Source organism: Saccopteryx leptura, chromosome 2 (genome assembly GCF_036850995.1).
Source record: "Saccopteryx leptura isolate mSacLep1 chromosome 2, mSacLep1_pri_phased_curated, whole genome shotgun sequence".
Taxonomy (NCBI): Eukaryota; Metazoa; Chordata; class Mammalia; order Chiroptera; family Emballonuridae; genus Saccopteryx; species Saccopteryx leptura.
In genome coordinates this window covers 335,032,484-335,049,845 of record NC_089504.1, presented here as the reverse complement: position 1 = coordinate 335,049,845, position 17,362 = coordinate 335,032,484, and the positions used below count along the sequence as shown (strand labels likewise).

Sequence of the window (17,362 nt, the reverse complement as noted above, 5' to 3'; positions counted from 1 at the left end):
CGTCAGCCCAATATGCGGACATCCCAGGTTCAATCCACGGTCAGGGCACACATGAGAATCAACCATCTGCTTCTCTTTCCCTCTTGCAGCCAGTGGCTCATTTGGTTCATGTGTCAGCCCCAGGCGCTGAGAATAGCTTGGTTGATTCTAGCATCAGCTCCGGATGGGGTTTGCTGGGTGCATCCTGGTCAGGGTACATGTGGGGATCTCTCTATCTCCCCTCCCTCACTTAAAAAAAAAATCAGCCTTGCCTGACCAGGCGGTGGCGCAGTGGATAGAGCATTGGACTGGGATGCAAAGGACCCAGGTTCGAGACCCCAAGGTTGCCAGTTTGGGCGCGGGCTCATCTGGTTTGAGCAAAAAGCTCACCAGCTTGGACCCAAGGTCACTGGCTTGAGCAAGGGGTTACTTGGTCTGCTGAAGGCCCACGGTCAAGGCACATATGAGAGAGCAATCAATGAACAACTAAGGTGTCGCAGTGGCAATGAAAAACTGATGATTGATGCTTCTCATTTCTCTCCGTTCTTGTCTCTCCCTATCTATCCCTCTCTCTGACTCTCGCTCTGTCCCTGTAAAAAAAAAAAACCTTGGCCAGTTGACTCAGTGGTAGAGCATCGGCCCAGCATGTGTATTTCCTAGGTTCGATTCTCGGTCAGGGCACACAGGAAAGGCAACCATCTGCTTCTCAACCCCCCGCACTCCCCCCCCCCCCCCCCCGATCTCTCTTCCTCTCCTGCAGCCATGGCTTGGTTGGAACAAGTTGTTTCCAAGTGTTGAGCCAAGCAACGGAGCAATGCTTCAGATGGGCAGAGCATTGGCCCATAGGGGACTTTCTGAGTAGATCCCAGTCAGGGCACATGTGGGAGTCTGTCTCTCTGCCTCTGCTTCTCACTTAAAAAAATTTTTCTTTGAGTCTTTAACAAGCCTCACTCCACCTCCTTTTTTAAATTGTGAATTGGATCATTTTCTCTATATGAATTTTCACATTCTAGATTTGGTTGATTGTATCCTCATGTCGTCATTTAATGTATTGCTATCCTTCATGTTTCTTGTCAACTGGTAGTCAGATTTATAGACATAATTATATTTACATTCAATTTTTTATTTTCTTTAAAAAAATTTTTTGCAAGGAATTTTTATAAGGGTTATTACTATGTACTTTTGCATTATTTTGAGATACATAATGTCTGGTTCTCCCACTTTTAAATGACATAATGGGTTCACTATTATCAATCTTATCATTCATTAAAAGGTTCTCCAACTTTTCTTTATTGTCTATTAACTTTATTTATTTATTTATTTATTTATTTATTTATTTATTTATTTATTACATTTTTTAAAATTATATATAGTTACCTGACAGATAATGGCACAGTGGATAGAGCATTGACCTGGGACACTGAGGTCCCAGGTTCAAAACCCTGAGGTTGCTGGGTTGAGCAAGGGGTCAGTGGCTTGGTTTAAGCCCTCTGGTTAAGGTACATATGGGAAGGAATCAGTGAGCAACTAAAGTGACACAACTGGCCCTGGCTAGTTGGCTCATTGTAGAGCGTCGGCCTGGCGTGCGGGGGACCCGGGTTCGATTCCCGGCCAGGGCACATAGGAGAAGCGCCCATTTGCTTCTCCCCCCCCACTCCTTCCTCTCTGTCTCTCTCTTCCCCTCCCGCAGCCAAGGCTCCATTGGAGCAAAGATGGCCCGGGCGCTGGGGATGGTTCCTTGGCCTCTGCCCCAGGCGCTAGAGTGGCTCTGGTCGTGGCAGAGTGACGCCCCAGAGGGGCAGAGCATTGCCCCCTGCTGGGTAGAGTGTTGCCCCTGGTGGGCATGCCGGGTGGATCCCGGTCGGGCATATGCGGGAATCTGTCTTGACTGTCTCTCCCCATTTCCAGCTTCAGAAAAATACAAAAAATAAATAAATAAATAAATAAATAAAAATAAAGTGACACAACTATGAGTTAATGCTTCTCATCTCCCTTTCATCCTGTCTCTACCTCTCTTTGTCTCCCCCTCCTTTACATGAAAAAAAAATTATATACAACTATTTGTATTACCTCCTAGTTTTATAGAACTGATTATGATGCCTACCCAACCACTAACATCTAGGTACAGGCTTTTTTTTTTTTTTTTGTATTTTTCCCAAGTGAGAAGCGGCGGGGGGGGGGGGCGGTGCAGAGCAGTCAAGACAGACTCCCTCATGTGCCCGACCAGGATCCACCTGGCATGCCCACCAGGGGGCAATGCTCGGCCCCTCTGGGGCCTTGCTGTGCTGCAATCGGGGCCATTCTAGCACCTGAGGCAGAGGCCATGGAGCCATCCTCAGCGCCCAGGCCAATTTTGCTCCAATGGAGCCTTGGCTGCGAGAGGGGAAGAGAGAGATAGAGTGAAAGGAGTGGGAGAAGGGTGGAGAAGCAAATGGGCACTTCTTTGTGCCTTGGCCGGGAATTGAACCCAGGACTTCACACACCAGGCCAATGCTCTATCACTGAGCCAAACAACCAGGGCTCTTCTAACTTTTTTTTTTCTTTTGTCGGGTTTTTTTTTTGTGTGTGTGTGTGTGTGTTTTTTCTGTATTTTTCTTAAGTTGGAAACAGGGAGGCAGTCAGACAGACTCCTGCATGCGCCCGACCGGGGCACGCCCACCAGGGGGCGATGCTCTGCCCATCTTGGGGCATCACTCTGCCACAATCAGAGCCATTCTAGCACCTGAGGCAGAGGCCACAGAGCCATCCTCAGCGCCTGGGCAAACTTTGCTCCAATGGAGCCTTGGCTGAGGGGGGGGGGAGTGAGAGACAGAGAGGAAGGAGAGGGAGAGGGGTGGAGAAGCAGATGGGCACTTCTCCTGTGTGCCCTGGCCGGGAATCGAACCTGGGACTCCTGCACGCCAGGCCAACGCTCTACCACTGAGCCAACCGGCCAGGGCCAGTTTTGTTTTGTTTTTAATAAATAAATTTTTATTAATTTTAATGGGGTGACATCAATAAATCAGGGTACATATATTCAAAGAAAACATGTCCAGGTTATCTTGTCATTCAATTATGTTGCATACCCATCACCCAAAGTCAGATTGTCCTCCGTCACCTATCTAGTTTTCTTTGTGCCCCTACCCCTCCCCCTCTCCCTCCTTTCCCCCCGCCCCCCGTAACCACCACACTCTTGTCCATGTCTCTTAGTCTCGTTTTTATGTCCCACCAATGTATGGAATCTTGCAGTTCTTGTTTTTTTCTGATTTACTTATTTCACTCCGTATAATGTTATCAAGATCTCACCGTTTTGTTATAAATGATCCGATGTCATCATTTCTTATGGCTGAATACTATACCATGGTGTATATGTGCCACATCTTCTTTATCCAGTCTTCTATTTTTTTTTTTTTTTTACAATGATTAAAGCCTTTAAGCAAACTCTTGGCCAATACAGCAAGAATCCATAAAAGAGTAGTGTCCTTAACATGTTCACCAAGTCCAAGTTGGCACCATCACCATGCCAAATCCCTGAAAAATGCAACCCAACCCCAGTTCAGTCTGTTAGGAACTGTCACAAGGAGCAGGAGTCCAGGAAAAGTCCATATCCAGGAAAAGTCCGCATGGCACTGGAATTGTCACAATTCTATACTTTGCAGCTCACGTCCAAGTCCCAATGACCACTGCTTCTAGCTGGTAATGATTTAGGTAGACTGGAAAAGCCATCTGCAGCATGTGTGGAGATGGAGCTTCTGTTCTCCTCTGCCTGGAGAGATGAGACCAGGTTGCTTTTCCCTGGAGCTCTGCGACTGTGGCTTGGTAAAGAGAACCTTGGGATACACTAAGCTGGGTGGCAAAGGTAGATTCATAATAGAAGTTGGCAAAAGGGGGAAAGAGAGCTCTAAATTAGGAGTAGGTCCCAGCCTGAAATATGTGTGGGGCATTGAGGTAGGAGAAATAGAGGAAACACTATATATTAAACAAAGCAGCAGGAAATAGGACTATCAACACCCACAACAGAGATCTTCGAGGGAAAAATAAAAAACCTGACTATTCAAGCAAGACATAGTTAAGTGGCCCTTGTGCAAATGAGATCAGTTTACCTGATTCTGGGAAGAAATGCCCTAGGCTCATCCACAGTGTTGTAGATGGGGCCAACGGCCCTGGGCACCTTCAGCCTTCAGTGGCAAACCCCAGCATTCTGGGCAAGGTTAGGTCATAGGTGGCTTGGAGCAGGGCTGGAAGAGACCGAACCCTCCCTTAGAGGAGTGAGGGGGAAGCCTACCTTCCAGTGTCCCTGTTTCCTCACAGCAGAGGCATGTAAGTCTGGCAGGCTTTAGCTCAATGACCTTCCTTTTCACTATTGAAGCAGGACCCAGATGGCATCCTTCGAGACCCCTTTGGGGTGTTGGAGCCTTTAAGGGCGTATCCTAAAAGCTGGTAGTTCACCTGATCTCTATTGGGCTTTTTCTGCCTCTTGGTATCTTAAAAACCATGCTCAGAAGATCTCGCTGAGGGGTTTGAGGATCCCTATCCGCCTATATAAATTTTTTCCATATATCTGGAGCTATTTGGAAAAAGACAAAACAGTGTTATTAGCTGGATCAAATAAAAGAAGGTAGTCGTTTGCAGGAGAAAAAGATTTGGCGTCTCTTGTTCATCAGCATTCAAAAGAAATTTAAATTTTTTTAAGTAAAAAGCATGATATAGTAGACCTGTAGGAGTTCCAGGATATGACTCCCCCCTTTTTAATTTTTTTAAATTGACCTTAAAATATTTGCTGGGTACACTTTAATAATACCTTGACTTTAAAGATTGTAAGAAATACACATAATTTGAAAGGTTTGACAAAATACAGTAAATGCTTTTGCTCCATAAGTAGGAGCATTGTCAGTTTAACCAGTTTAGGAAATCCAATAATAGAACAATGCATACAGACAATGAGCTATAACATGCTTAGCAGCCTCTCCTGTTCTGACAGAGGTTACTATAAATCCAGAATATGTATCCACTGTAACGTGGACATAGGGTTGTTTGCCAAATGAAGGTATATGAGACTCTTCTAACATTTTAATGAATGCTTTACAGTTTTTGTTTGTTTGTTTTTCACTTTGATTCGTCTGGAACATGGTATACAATGGGATTTCACTTTATTTTCTTCCAAATGGCTGGCCAGTTGTGCCTGTTATTTGTTTAAAAATTCATCTTTTTTCCATTGAATTAATTACTGCTTTTATCCTGCATTAAAAATTTACAGCCTGACCAGGCAGTGGTGCAGTGGATAGAGCGTCGGACTGGGGTGCGGAGGACCCAGGTTCGAGACCCCGAGGTTGCCAACTTGAGCGCGGGCTCATGTGGTTTGAGCAAAAGCTCACCAGCTTGGACCCAAGGTCACTGGCTCGAGCAAGGGGTTACTTGGTCTGCTGAAGGCCCACTGTCAAGGCATATATTAGAAAGCAATCAATAAACAACTAAGGTGTCGCAATGAAAAACTGATGATTGATGCTTCTCATCTCTCTCAGTTCCTGTCTGTCTGTCCCTGTCTATCCCTCTCTCTCTGACTCTCTCTGTCCCTGTTAAAAAAAAAAAAAATTTAACAAACTGAGCCTGACCGGCAGTAGTGTAGTGAATTGAGCATCAGCCTGGGATGCTGAGGGGCCCCAGTTGGAAACCCCAAGGTCACCTGCTAGAGCACCAGGTCGCCAGATTGAGCGTAGGATCATTGAAATGATCCCATGGTTGCTAGTTTAAGCCCAAGGTCACTGGCTTGAGCAAGGGATTACTGGCTCAACTAAAGCCCCTCCCCCCTTGTTGTGTGTAAAAAACCCCACAACCAAACCACTAAAGTGAAGCAACAAGTGAGTTGATGCTTCTGATACCTCTTCTCTCCCTCTCTCTCCCCCTTCCTGTCTCTCTCTCTCAAACAAACAAAAAACAAAAAGAAACCTATGAACTGAGATCTGCATTCTATTTCTGTTTCATTAATTTACTATTCCTATACCAATATCATTTATCTTATTAAATGACATTATAATACGTCTGATAAAGCTGATTTTCCCTCACCCATTTTCTTTTTCATTCAACTTTTTACCTAATTGATTAAGCAGATATCGATGATAATTGCCTTGATTTGTTGTTTTAATAGAGGCTATTTATTACCTTTGCTTTTTTTTCTTTTTTTTTTTCTGTATTTTTCTGAAGCCGGAAACGGTGAGAGACAGACAGACTCCCGCATGCGCCCAACCGGGATCCACCCGGCACGCCCACCAGGGGGCGACACTCTGCTCCTCCGGGGCATCACTCTGTTGTGACCAGAGCCACTCTAGCGCCTGGGGCAGAGGCCGAGGAGCCATCCCCAGCGCCCGGGCCATCTTTGCTCCAGTGGAGCCTTGGCTGCGGGAGGGGAAGAGAGAAACAGAAAGGAAGGAGAGGGGGAGGGGTAGAGAAGCAGATGGGCGCTTCTCCTGTGTGCCCTGGCCGGGAATTGAACCCGGGACTTCTGCACGCCAAGCCGATGCTCCACCACTGAGCCAACCGGCCAGGGCCTATTACCTTTGCTTTTAAGAACTTGATTATACATATTTTAGATATAAATTATCTATGAATTCTATAGTATATCTCTATTTTTAAAAGGTTTTATTGATTGATTTTATAGAGAGGAGGGTGGAGTGAGTAGTAAGTCATAGTTGCTTCACTTTGTTGTTCATTGCTTGCTTGTCGTATGTACCTTGACTAGGCAAGCCCAGGGTTTTAAACCAGCAATCTCAGCATTTCAGGTCAACACTTTATCTACTGCACCACCACAGGCCAGGCACATCGCTTTGATTTTTAAACATACATCCATAAAATAACCGGAGTGAAGATTTTTTTCTTTTCTTTTTTTAATTAAGTTTAATGGGATGACTGATCAAAAAGAGTACATAGTAGGTTTCAGGTGAACATCTTTATAGCATTTGAACTCTTGATTATATTGCGTGCCCATCACCCAAAGTCAAATCATTTTTTATCACTGTATATTTGTCACTTTTTTAAAATTATTGTTTAATTAGTTTTAGATTTTTAAAATAAATCAGCTTTCTTTTTGCTTCATTTTTCCAACCCCCAACAGATTGAAGAAGAGATGTTGGCTTTGCAGAATGAACGCACAGAACGAATACGAAGCCTGCTGGAGCGTCAAGCCAGAGAAATTGAAGCTTTTGACTCTGAAAGTATGAGACTAGGTTTTAGTAACATGGTCCTTTCTAATCTCTCCCCTGAGGCATTCAGCCACAGCTACCCAGGAGCTTCTGGTTGGTCTCACAATCCTGCTGGGGGGCCAGGACCTCACTGGGGTCATCCCATGGGTGGCCCACCACAGGCTTGGGGCCATCCAATGCAAGGTGGACCCCAGCCATGGGGTCATCCCTCAGGGCCAATGCAAGGAGTACCCCGAGGTAGCAGTATGGGAGTCCGCAATAGCCCTCAGGCTCTGAGGCGGACAGCTTCTGGGGGACGGACAGAGCAGGGCATGAGCAGAAGCACGAGTGTCACTTCACAAATATCCAATGGGTCACACATGTCTTATACATAACTTAATAATTAAAAGTGGCAATTCCGCTGGAGCTGTCTGCCAAAAGAAACTGCCTACAGACATCGTCACAGCAGCCTCCTCACTTGGGTACTATCGTGTGGAAGCTGAGTGTAAATGGTATATTTTATTCATTTTTGTAAAGCATTCTGTTTTTTGTTTACTAATTGGGATGTCATAGTATTTGGCTGCCGGGTTTGGGTTTTTGTTTCTTTTTAACTTTCGGAGAAATTTTGAAAAGGGGAATCAATGTGTATGTGTACACACTTGTACACACACATTCCATGTATGTGGTTAAAAAAAATTGGCTAGATAAGGGGGTATTTTCTGAACATGGCAAAAATAAAATACAGCAAAGTGGCTTGAGTTATCACTTTTGGGCAACTATATCTTAAGAAGTTTGTGAAAAGATCTTAAGTTTTTCTTTATACCCCAAATTCTTATGAGCCACTCACAGCAAGCAGCATATACTGAAACAAGTTATTATGGAAACACACTTGTATCCCCTCACCAATGTATTTTCTCTATTACATTAGTCTGACTTCTCAGCCTCATTTGGAGTAAAAAAAAAAACGGAAAGCCATGAACAGTAAAGGGTTGCATTGACTTTTTCAGAGAGTAAGAAAACTTAGTTCTCTTTTTCTGAGTGCTGCATAGGCTTGTCAGTGATTTTTTTTTTTTCCATTCAATTGTGCCTTCTTTGTGGCATGGTGAGACAGAGGTGCTTAAGGAGATCACAAGTTATATGGGAATTGCATCAACAAACCTGTGAGCCTTCAAAGGGGAAGACCAAAAGGATTAGAGGTCCCTGAAAGTTATATTGTGGGTATGTTCAGCAGCAGAATGAGGAGATGAAGCTTTTATAGCCTGATGTTTTGTTGCTTATACTGTGACATTTCATTGTAGCTAAGCTCTTTAAAACTCCCAAAATCCCAAACAGTACTTTTACTTTGTTTGTACAAAAACAAAGACATATAGCCAATATTCATCAAATGCCAGAGGTATTTTGAATAATGCCATATTTGTAAACTGCCATCAATTGGAATTCTCATCACACTACATAGACATTAATTTGATTACCCTCTTTTGGCTTATGGGATTTCCTGTTTACAAGTAGAATAGCCAATTATTTAAAGTTTAATTGCCATAGTGAACCAGTAGTCACTGAGCCAATGACTTTACCAGCTGCTAACTAATCCTCACTACCAGTGTAGACTTTGCTGCATATGCAGGTCCTCCTTTTCTTTATTTTTTTTAATTGTTGTTTTTATTGCTGCAATACTTTACAAACTGCTAGTTCCTTGAGACTTAGTGACCCTTTGTCATCATATTAACATCATACAATAGTAAACACCACTTCCTAAAGTCTCTAGCCTCAGTGCTAAATTACTACTGAAAAGGAACTAGCAAGTCTGGCAAATTTAAAAAATAAATAAATTAAGTTATCATGGTCAGGGAATCTCTTGACAAAAGCTAACCTTTCTTTTTTCTTCCCCAGAGAGGGTCATGTTTTATTTTGTTTGGTTTTGGTTTGTTTTGCAATGAAGGATCAACCCAATGCTGAAAGTCAGGTGTTACTTGGTGTTCCATTGCTAGTGTGGAAATTTAGTTGAGGTGGATAGGGAGCTGTGAGTATTACTTGAAGAAAAATTATGTCCTTTCCAGTGACATATCAAAATTTCTTACAAGTTACTGCCCCACCCTCTCCCCAGTTGTCTTGAAGAACTCTTGCTGCTAACTCTAAAGTCTAAATCCTGCTCTTCATATCGTCAAAGGGCTCCAAGTTAGAATTCTTTAAGTCCCTCTCAATACACTGCTCACAAAAATTAGTGGATATCTCAAGTGAATATGAAGCAGTAAATTATCCCCTATTTTTGTGAGCAGTGTATTGAATCACCTAGACCAGCCTAATGACCAAACAGTGATCTATCATTATTGAAATCTTTATTTTCTCAGTTAAATTTATCTTCCCCAGGTATGTCAGTCCAATCCCCATGAATCACCCCCTTTGGGAGTTTCTGGCATTCATTTAAAGGAAACTGGAAGTAAAAATTCTATTTTAATGGAAATATTTTAAACCCATTATCACAGTAGAACTCACTACTAGGCAGGTTCAGGTAGCACTGATACACTGCCCTTTGGCCATGCTCAAGATAACTAGTTTTCAGATGAACGTGACATATACTTGTTACATCTAATGAAAGGGGCTTTTAATTTTCTTAATATCTCTTTTGCATACAAATATTGTATAATAGTTCAAACATGGAGATATCTGCCAATTTAGAGGAAAATGATAGAAGAGAGCTTTAGACTTAATAAAATGTCCAAAAATATAGTGCAATTTGGTACTTTTAAAAAAAATTTTATTAGTCCCTCTGTACTACTAGAGGGGTAAAATAGGGAAGCAGATCATTTTTGCACATAAAACTCTTTGAAATCCAAAATACTGCCAATGATACATGTTAAAGTCCACTTGTGAACTTAAATTAGTCAAATTGAGTTAGTGAGTTCATGCAGAATATATGTACTTGTGAAATCTTGATTAAATACTGACTGCATATGTCTATCCAGTAGGGCTCTGCTCTGTATCTGAATTACTTGTGTGGCAACCAGTTTTACATGTAGGTTATGAGTATACTTGGATTATTCCATTAAGCTAATTTTAATTTAAAACTATATAGTTTGCAAAAATAGTTCAAATTAATTGGTTTGTATTTGTTAGAGGAATCTTATACATGGTAGCAATCACTATAAAAGCTTGTAGTAGGAAAATTGGAAAGGTTTAAGAGAGCCTAAAGAAAGAAGCAAGCATTTGCACAGAATTAGTGTGCAAATGTCAACATTTGGTCAGATTACTACCTCTTCCCAGTGTTGGTGTTCACTCAGTACATATGTGTTTAAGGAAACAAAAAGTATGAGAAATTTGTCCAGCATATCAGAAAGTCATAAATGCTATATCTGGTATCCAGAGCTTGGCAGTAAAAATTTTCTTGTGTTCACCGTCTCTTCCTTTCTTTAGCATTTAAAAAATGCAAAACCTCATACCTTGAAATATATTATTTCTAATTGGGTTCCCTTCCTTTTGCACATATTTTTTTCTCCCCTTATTAAAGTCAGCTCTAATCCCAAGTTATAGTTTCTTCATTATATAGTAGTGTTAGCTGGGAAATTTTTATTTTTATTCAGAGCTGCCCTTCTTTTTAGTCATTTCTATACCTAGAGATGAATAGTCCTGCACTTGATGCCACACCCACAGATATAATATGCTTGGTACTCCAGGCCAAGGATTTATTTATTGGTAGATTAAGCTTTTTAGTGAAGTCATGATTTTCAGCTTCCCAGACATCAGGTAAACATTATACAGTACACTCAAGAAACTGTCCTTGACACTCCCTCCTGCTCCTGCCTAATTTTCCTCATCTCCTTTTCAAAAGTCAAAAACTCTATGAGTGTCTTTTTCAGACTATAAGGCAGGCTTTAGTAACTTTCTACTTCTTTAAATACTAAATGTCTGGCATTTTAAACTTTTATAAAATACGTTGTGTTGGACACTGGAATAATACTGTTTATTTTCACCTGTGAAAAATGACTTTATTGTACTTGAAACACCTCTTTTGCATTTCTCCATTTGTGCCATTCACTAGTGGAAATAAATTGTATTATACCATGATCTACTGGCTTTTAAAAACTGTTAAATATGCACATTTTTGGTATAGCTATTATCATTGTATGTACATATTGTATATACATATGAGTGTCTATATGTGTGTATAGATAGATAGATGTAACTCATACTGTACATTTCCATCAGGGCACTTACGGTTTTGTTATTTTGTTTTGTTATTTCAAATCCTCAGTTAAGGCAAGAATGCATATGTTTAGGAATGAATACTCTGGGGTGATATTTATGAGAAGGTGGTCATTAGATACACTCTTTTTTTTCTCAGTACCCTCTTAGCACTTGTGTGGTTGGAAAGAAAGTTAAGTAAAATGTGGAACCCTAAGTTGCAACTGCAGTAAAATAGTGCTGGGGAAAGAGCCAGTTAGTGTTTCTATGAGTTTGTGTTGTGATGCAACAAAGAGAAGTGATGCAGAGAGAAGTGAACCGTGGAAATTAAAAAAACACTGGTGATGATTCCTCTGCAGAGATGATTAAAAAAATCAATAAATCACACAATCTTCATGTGCACTCTTATGTATTTCTTGGTAGTGATGTCATTGATCCTCTTACTCTTTTTTACTTTATTAATACCAATAATTATAAATTTTGCAAAAGGACCAAAACAGCCAAGAAAGAATTACTGCTAAAGCATTTAAGGTTCTCCTAAACTATAAAATCAACAGGAAATGGCCACTGGGAGAGAAGGATGTGTTGTTGGCATGAGGCTTTCTCCCTTTAGCTGCCTCTTCTTGCTTGCTAATAGTACATCCTTTGTGCACCTTCCACCCCTTCTGAGCCACTACTATTCAAGCAAAGATTTGGCTCAACATTGCAGTCCTTCCCTAGGAGGTTTATATGGTCTTTTGTTTTGTCCCATGCTCACAATGTGAAGTATCTAGTTTGTGTTTTCAAGTCAGAAAATAATATATTTAAGTTGTGTAAGTATGAATCTCCTATAACAATAGAAGGAGAGGTTTTGTTGCTTAGATAGAAAATGGCCTTCCCTAAGGAACAAAGCCAAAACTTGGGCTGTCATCTTTGAGCTGCTTATCAAAATACAGATCATTACTAAAGAGAAAGAGGTTCTTTGTTTTGTTTTCCCTCATCTGACGAGATAGTGCCCCAACCAGGTTGTAGCATTGCCTTTGAAAAGGCACTCATTCTTAATTGTTAAGAACTGGAAATTTCCCATCCTCAGATTCCTAAAAGAATGAAGAGTGTGCTGTATGCTTAGCAGACTTGCCTCTTGTATGCAGGGACTACTGATTGAAGTCTATTTTGCTGTGTGTTTGGTTATATTGTCTGCACTTTTATTAAATCACTACAGTAGACTACATTGGAAATGACTATTAATTTGTGAAGTAGTAAGTTTTATTAAGCACTGTCTAGAAAAAGAAAGTGAAGCTGAGAACTCTTCCTTTATTGTATATTTATATTTTCTACTGAATTCTGGGAGCCCCCTTTAAAGTCACTGACTAATTTTCCCCTCATATATTCAGACTTCCAAAATTTCACTCAAACAAGGGGAGAGAACCCCCTTGGCCTAATGGTAGCCTTCAGATCATAAGAAATATATAAATTAGTATGCACCTTATCAGCTTGTTGTAGGTTTCTTCAACTTGCACTTCCCACCTACCCAAAAATAGATATGCTTTAAAGAAAATAAACACAGAAAATTAAAACTGGGGAGCCATTTACTATGTCACCATCACTGTTAACTGTTTCCCAGCAATCCTAACTTTGAAGTTTCAGAGATGTGTGTGTGTGTGTGTGTGTGTGTGTGTGTGAATGTGAATGTAAATGAATCTGTTGGGTTTGTTTTGTTTTTAAATATACAAGAGATTCTCCTTTAAATAGAGAAAAAGGTTAATCCTCTTTGAAACATGATACCCACTGGATATACTAATTTGAACATCTGTAGGTAGTTTGCCATTGAAAAAGTGGAAAGAAGACAATACTTTGAATGAATGCAAAGGGTATCTTGATGCCCAAGAATTCCCTCCAAAGTACGGGTAATTCAACCTGCACAGTTTCCTTTTCACTCATAGTTTTTAGCAATTATGAGTGAGAAATCATGTAATTATCTGTAAATATGTAGCTAACAAATTGACCTAGTTTCTGTATTTTTTTGTTTGTTTTGTACTAAAGTTTATAAGTCTGTGCCAGCTAGAGAGGAGTTGCTGTCATTGCCGATTGTGGTCCTAGCTTTTAACCCTGAAACCATCCTGACATTTTTAGAATTAATGCTTAAATGTTGTTAAACGGGGGGAAATGAAGCTTATTAATTGGTCAGGTTGAAAATCTTTTTGAAGTGAAGTCATTTTATTTAATATAATGATTATATATCCTCAATCATGAATGAGATAGGGAGCCTCCCTCCCCCAGTGGCCATGTTTACAGAAGTGTGTTTTTGTCTATAAAATGCAAGAGTTTTAATGTTTATGTAAATTATGCAGGTAACACTATGGCTTGGAACTGTTTATTGGGCTCTCTAGCTGAATTTTCAAATGAAATGAACTATTCTCATTGTTGGCACATTGATTTCGTTTCTGGAGCATTTTTCCTATTTGCAGTTACATATGTTCCTTTGTCATTTTCCCCACTTAACTTTCTCTGATATGCCTTGTGGCCCTAAGATATTTAAATATGGAGAACATAGACAAGGGAAATGCACTTTTAAAAATCCATGAACCCTCATTTGTATGCTTTCAGTACTCATGTTTCTGTGGCAACTCTGAGGTCAGCAGAGTTCAAAAATGAGATATGAATGCTAATGAAAAGTGTGTGCTCTGCTTTTTCATGGCTTGGCTTAGCATCAGGGGTCTGTTCGGGCGGTGTGAGAGCATGAAGGCCAGTTTTACAGGAACAGGTTTCTCTCAGTGGCACATTTGCTTTTTCTGAGCCCTCAAATACATTGCTTCAGCATGAACATTGTTACTATAAATTGCACATGATCATGGAGTGAATTCTGTGATTAAAAAAGGTGTAACTGCTTAATGTTTGTGGATTCTGGCTGATTCATGTGACTATTTGGCACATATCAAACGAATGAAGGGGAGGGTATTAGAACCCTTCTGAACCCCTTTTTTGTCATAGACAAGTATATTGAGTTTTGAGATGCTGGCTGCCCTGCTGAGTTGCCAGGCAGCTCTTTTTTGGTGCCCATTCCACATGTGTTTCCTTGCGTTTCTTGATATCACAGACACGACCACTCCTTCTCCCCAGGAGCATTTTATGTGTTTTACCTTTTATTCCACATTAAATGGGAATTGTGCCTACTTAGAGTGCCCGCCAATTAATTACAATACATATGTCCTAAAAAATCCAAGCCAGAGTCACAGGTGGAAAACTTAAAAAAAAAAATAAAAGGAAAAAAAGTCCACTTGAGGCCAGTAATTTATCTGACAAAGTATTTTACCACATTATCTTGACACTTGGTATATGAGCCTCTTAGGAGTTGCAAGTGGTTTCATAGAGCAAAATCCAAGTGGAGAGAGATACATGGGGTATCTTTCTATTAAGAGACAATTCTGTTCTTATTTAACCTTTCCTTTTTATGATCCTTCTCTGCGAGATTAAAATAGCTTAATTCTCCAAATTTATTTTGTTTTTTATCTTTTAGGGAAATTTTTACAAACGCGCTGGTCTGATGTAAATAACATTTTAAACTATAGTGCACATAACTTCCCCAGACTATTCCAACCTGATAATTTGTAAATGCTTTAGAGTTTTTTAAATTAACACTTGTGTTGCTAAATCCTATTTATGTAAGTCTGCTAAAAATTTTTAACCCATTTAAAACTTAAGACAAACATTTAAATAATGGATGGGTTACTCTGAGCAATTTAGCTTTCAGAACCCCCTTGTTTTAGTATATGAAAAGATAGCCTAATGCGCATTAATGAGGTTGGAGAGAAATATGTATAGTGTATATTTTAAAACAGCTTTGCTTGTATTGTGAAGATTTAAAAACAAACTTGAGATTTTTTAACATAACTATTAACACAGTTTTAACATAAGTTATCCCACTGGGTTTAAGAGCATCTTGAATGTATAATCCTTTTTGTAACCCAGGTTGGTTTCTGCTTTTACCAGTCATCCAAACATATTATTTATGTTTTTAATTTTATATACTCATTTCTCTTTGTTTTCCTCAACCAGCATGATTTTTTTGCACATGTAGAAATTTTTAAAAAGAAAAATTAATACATCATTTTCTCTGGGTTTTCTTTACCTGTCTCTTCCTTTCTACTAACCCCTTAACTTAAAGGCCATATCACTTCATTTGCATTATTTATGCAAATGCCAGGGTTGGTTTTTATTTTTATTTTTGCTATTTACCTAAAAAATAAAAATGCTTCAGTTAATTTTTTTTTTTATTTAAAAAAAGAAAAGAAAAGAAAAAAAGCTGTAACCTTATCATTTCTGAGTAGACCATTGAGAGATGAATGCACACCTGTAAGAGCCCAGAACCAGCTTTGGTGGCTAAAGGGAATATTTTAAGCAAGAGGTTCTTTTCTAAAAGTGGTATATATTATTCACAATCTCTTTCAGTTATTCCCACAAGTCAGGGGTCCAGATAAAATGAGGGTTATCAGCAAACTGATACATTATCATTGAGGTTCATCAATGAATTTGTACATTTCTAGTTCCCTTTGGTGAAGGGAAAAAAATGATGATTTTGCAAGACCTAGATTATGGCTTGGTTTCTGCCTCCTTTTTTGGCAGCCTACATCTTCTCATCTCCTGAAGCCCTTGAGCCTGTAGGGTTTTTGTAGTGGACAAAGGATTTGTGGTCTTTTCAAGCTAGGACTGACTTTTTTTATTTTTTGGTGAGAGATTGATCATCTTGAAAGTGGTATTCTGTCACTTTACAGTTAACTAATTTTAAATATACACAGTCCTTTCATTTTTGGACCAAACAGATGCCCACAGTGGAGGCTTATCAAGGGTTGCGATGAGGAAGAAGCCTCTCCCTCACTGTCAGCACCAGCTGGAAAAGGTGACTGTACAGATGTGCATTTTCCTTTTGGTAGAAATGGTCCACAGCACTAACTGGTAAGGCTTATTGTACAGTATATTGTCAGTATTCTGGTTCAGCATACCTTATAGTTCATATATAACCTGTATTAATTGTATAGATTGTGCATTTAAAGCTGTTACCAAGTTGTCAGAACATAAGAGCGAAAACAAGGTCATATGTAATATTTTGTTTGTAAGTATCCTTTGTATAATAGCAAAGGAAATGTTTAAAAAATCAACTGTAATAAAGTAATTTTAGTACACAGAGTGTCTGCTCAGTTATTTTAAAAGTAATTTTATCCCCATAAAGATAAAGTATATTTCAACTCAGTGGTTTTTGGATAATTACTGAATCTTAGACACTGTGCTGGATGTTGAAATTATAAAAATGAGTAAGATATGGTTAAGAGTAGAACTCCCTGATATCGACATAAACCCTCTAGTCTCTTGCCTCGAATTCTGTTTGCCCAGAGAGTGAAGTGTTCTATTATGTTGTGGTTGCGAGGTGATTCTCCTTCCAGTTCTAACAGTTTGATGCAGGTTCTTAAGTTCTATGTAACTCAAATTTCTCCCACACACCAACATATAGATGTATGCAGTTCTTAGACCCTGTACAGAGCTTCAAAAGGTGGCTTCATCTGTGCTTATCGTCCTAGATTTTAAAAATCATCACATTTTAGCCCTATTTGGGGCAGAATATCTAACCCAGTTTTTTTGTTTAAGTCTTAAAGTGATATGTTTGTCAGAAGGCTTATTTGGGAACAGTGGGGGCGGCAGTTCATGGACTGGAGTTTATGTTTTTTTAAAGTATATTGAGATGACCTGCTGTATTGAAGACTGTCAGCAAAATGGCACTTTTAAGTTTTTAGTATAGTTTTTGAACACCCAGAATGTTGGTACTGAGCTATTCTGAGGTTAACTAACATTTATTAATGTTTAATTTTCCTGAGTCAAACAACTATGTGGCAGAGCCAAAATTAGATCCCAGGTCTCTTACCTCCAACATTTCCAGTATCCCACCTTGAATTTGGAGGAACTCAAAAAGGATTCAAAAAATAGGATTTCATGCCTGACCAGGTGGTGCGGAGTGGCTAGAACGTCAGACTGGGACATGGAGGACCCAGGTTCGAAACCCCAAGATCGCCACTTGAGCA

General features: G+C 39.8%; 1 protein-coding gene across 2 annotated transcripts in view; it reads left to right on the top strand.

Annotated features, from left to right (window-relative positions):
- Nucleotides 1-16,471, top strand: part of TAOK1 (TAO kinase 1) — a 172,988-nt gene extending 156,517 nt beyond the window's left edge. For both annotated transcript variants that reach the window (XM_066363617.1, XM_066363618.1), the window contains exon 20: nt 7,067-16,471. In XM_066363617.1, the coding sequence (XP_066219714.1) occupies nt 7,067-7,528 (462 nt within the window). In that variant the 3' untranslated portion in view covers nt 7,529-16,471. The remainder of the gene's footprint in view (nt 1-7,066) is intronic.
- Nucleotides 16,472-17,362: the final 891 nt, after the last annotated feature.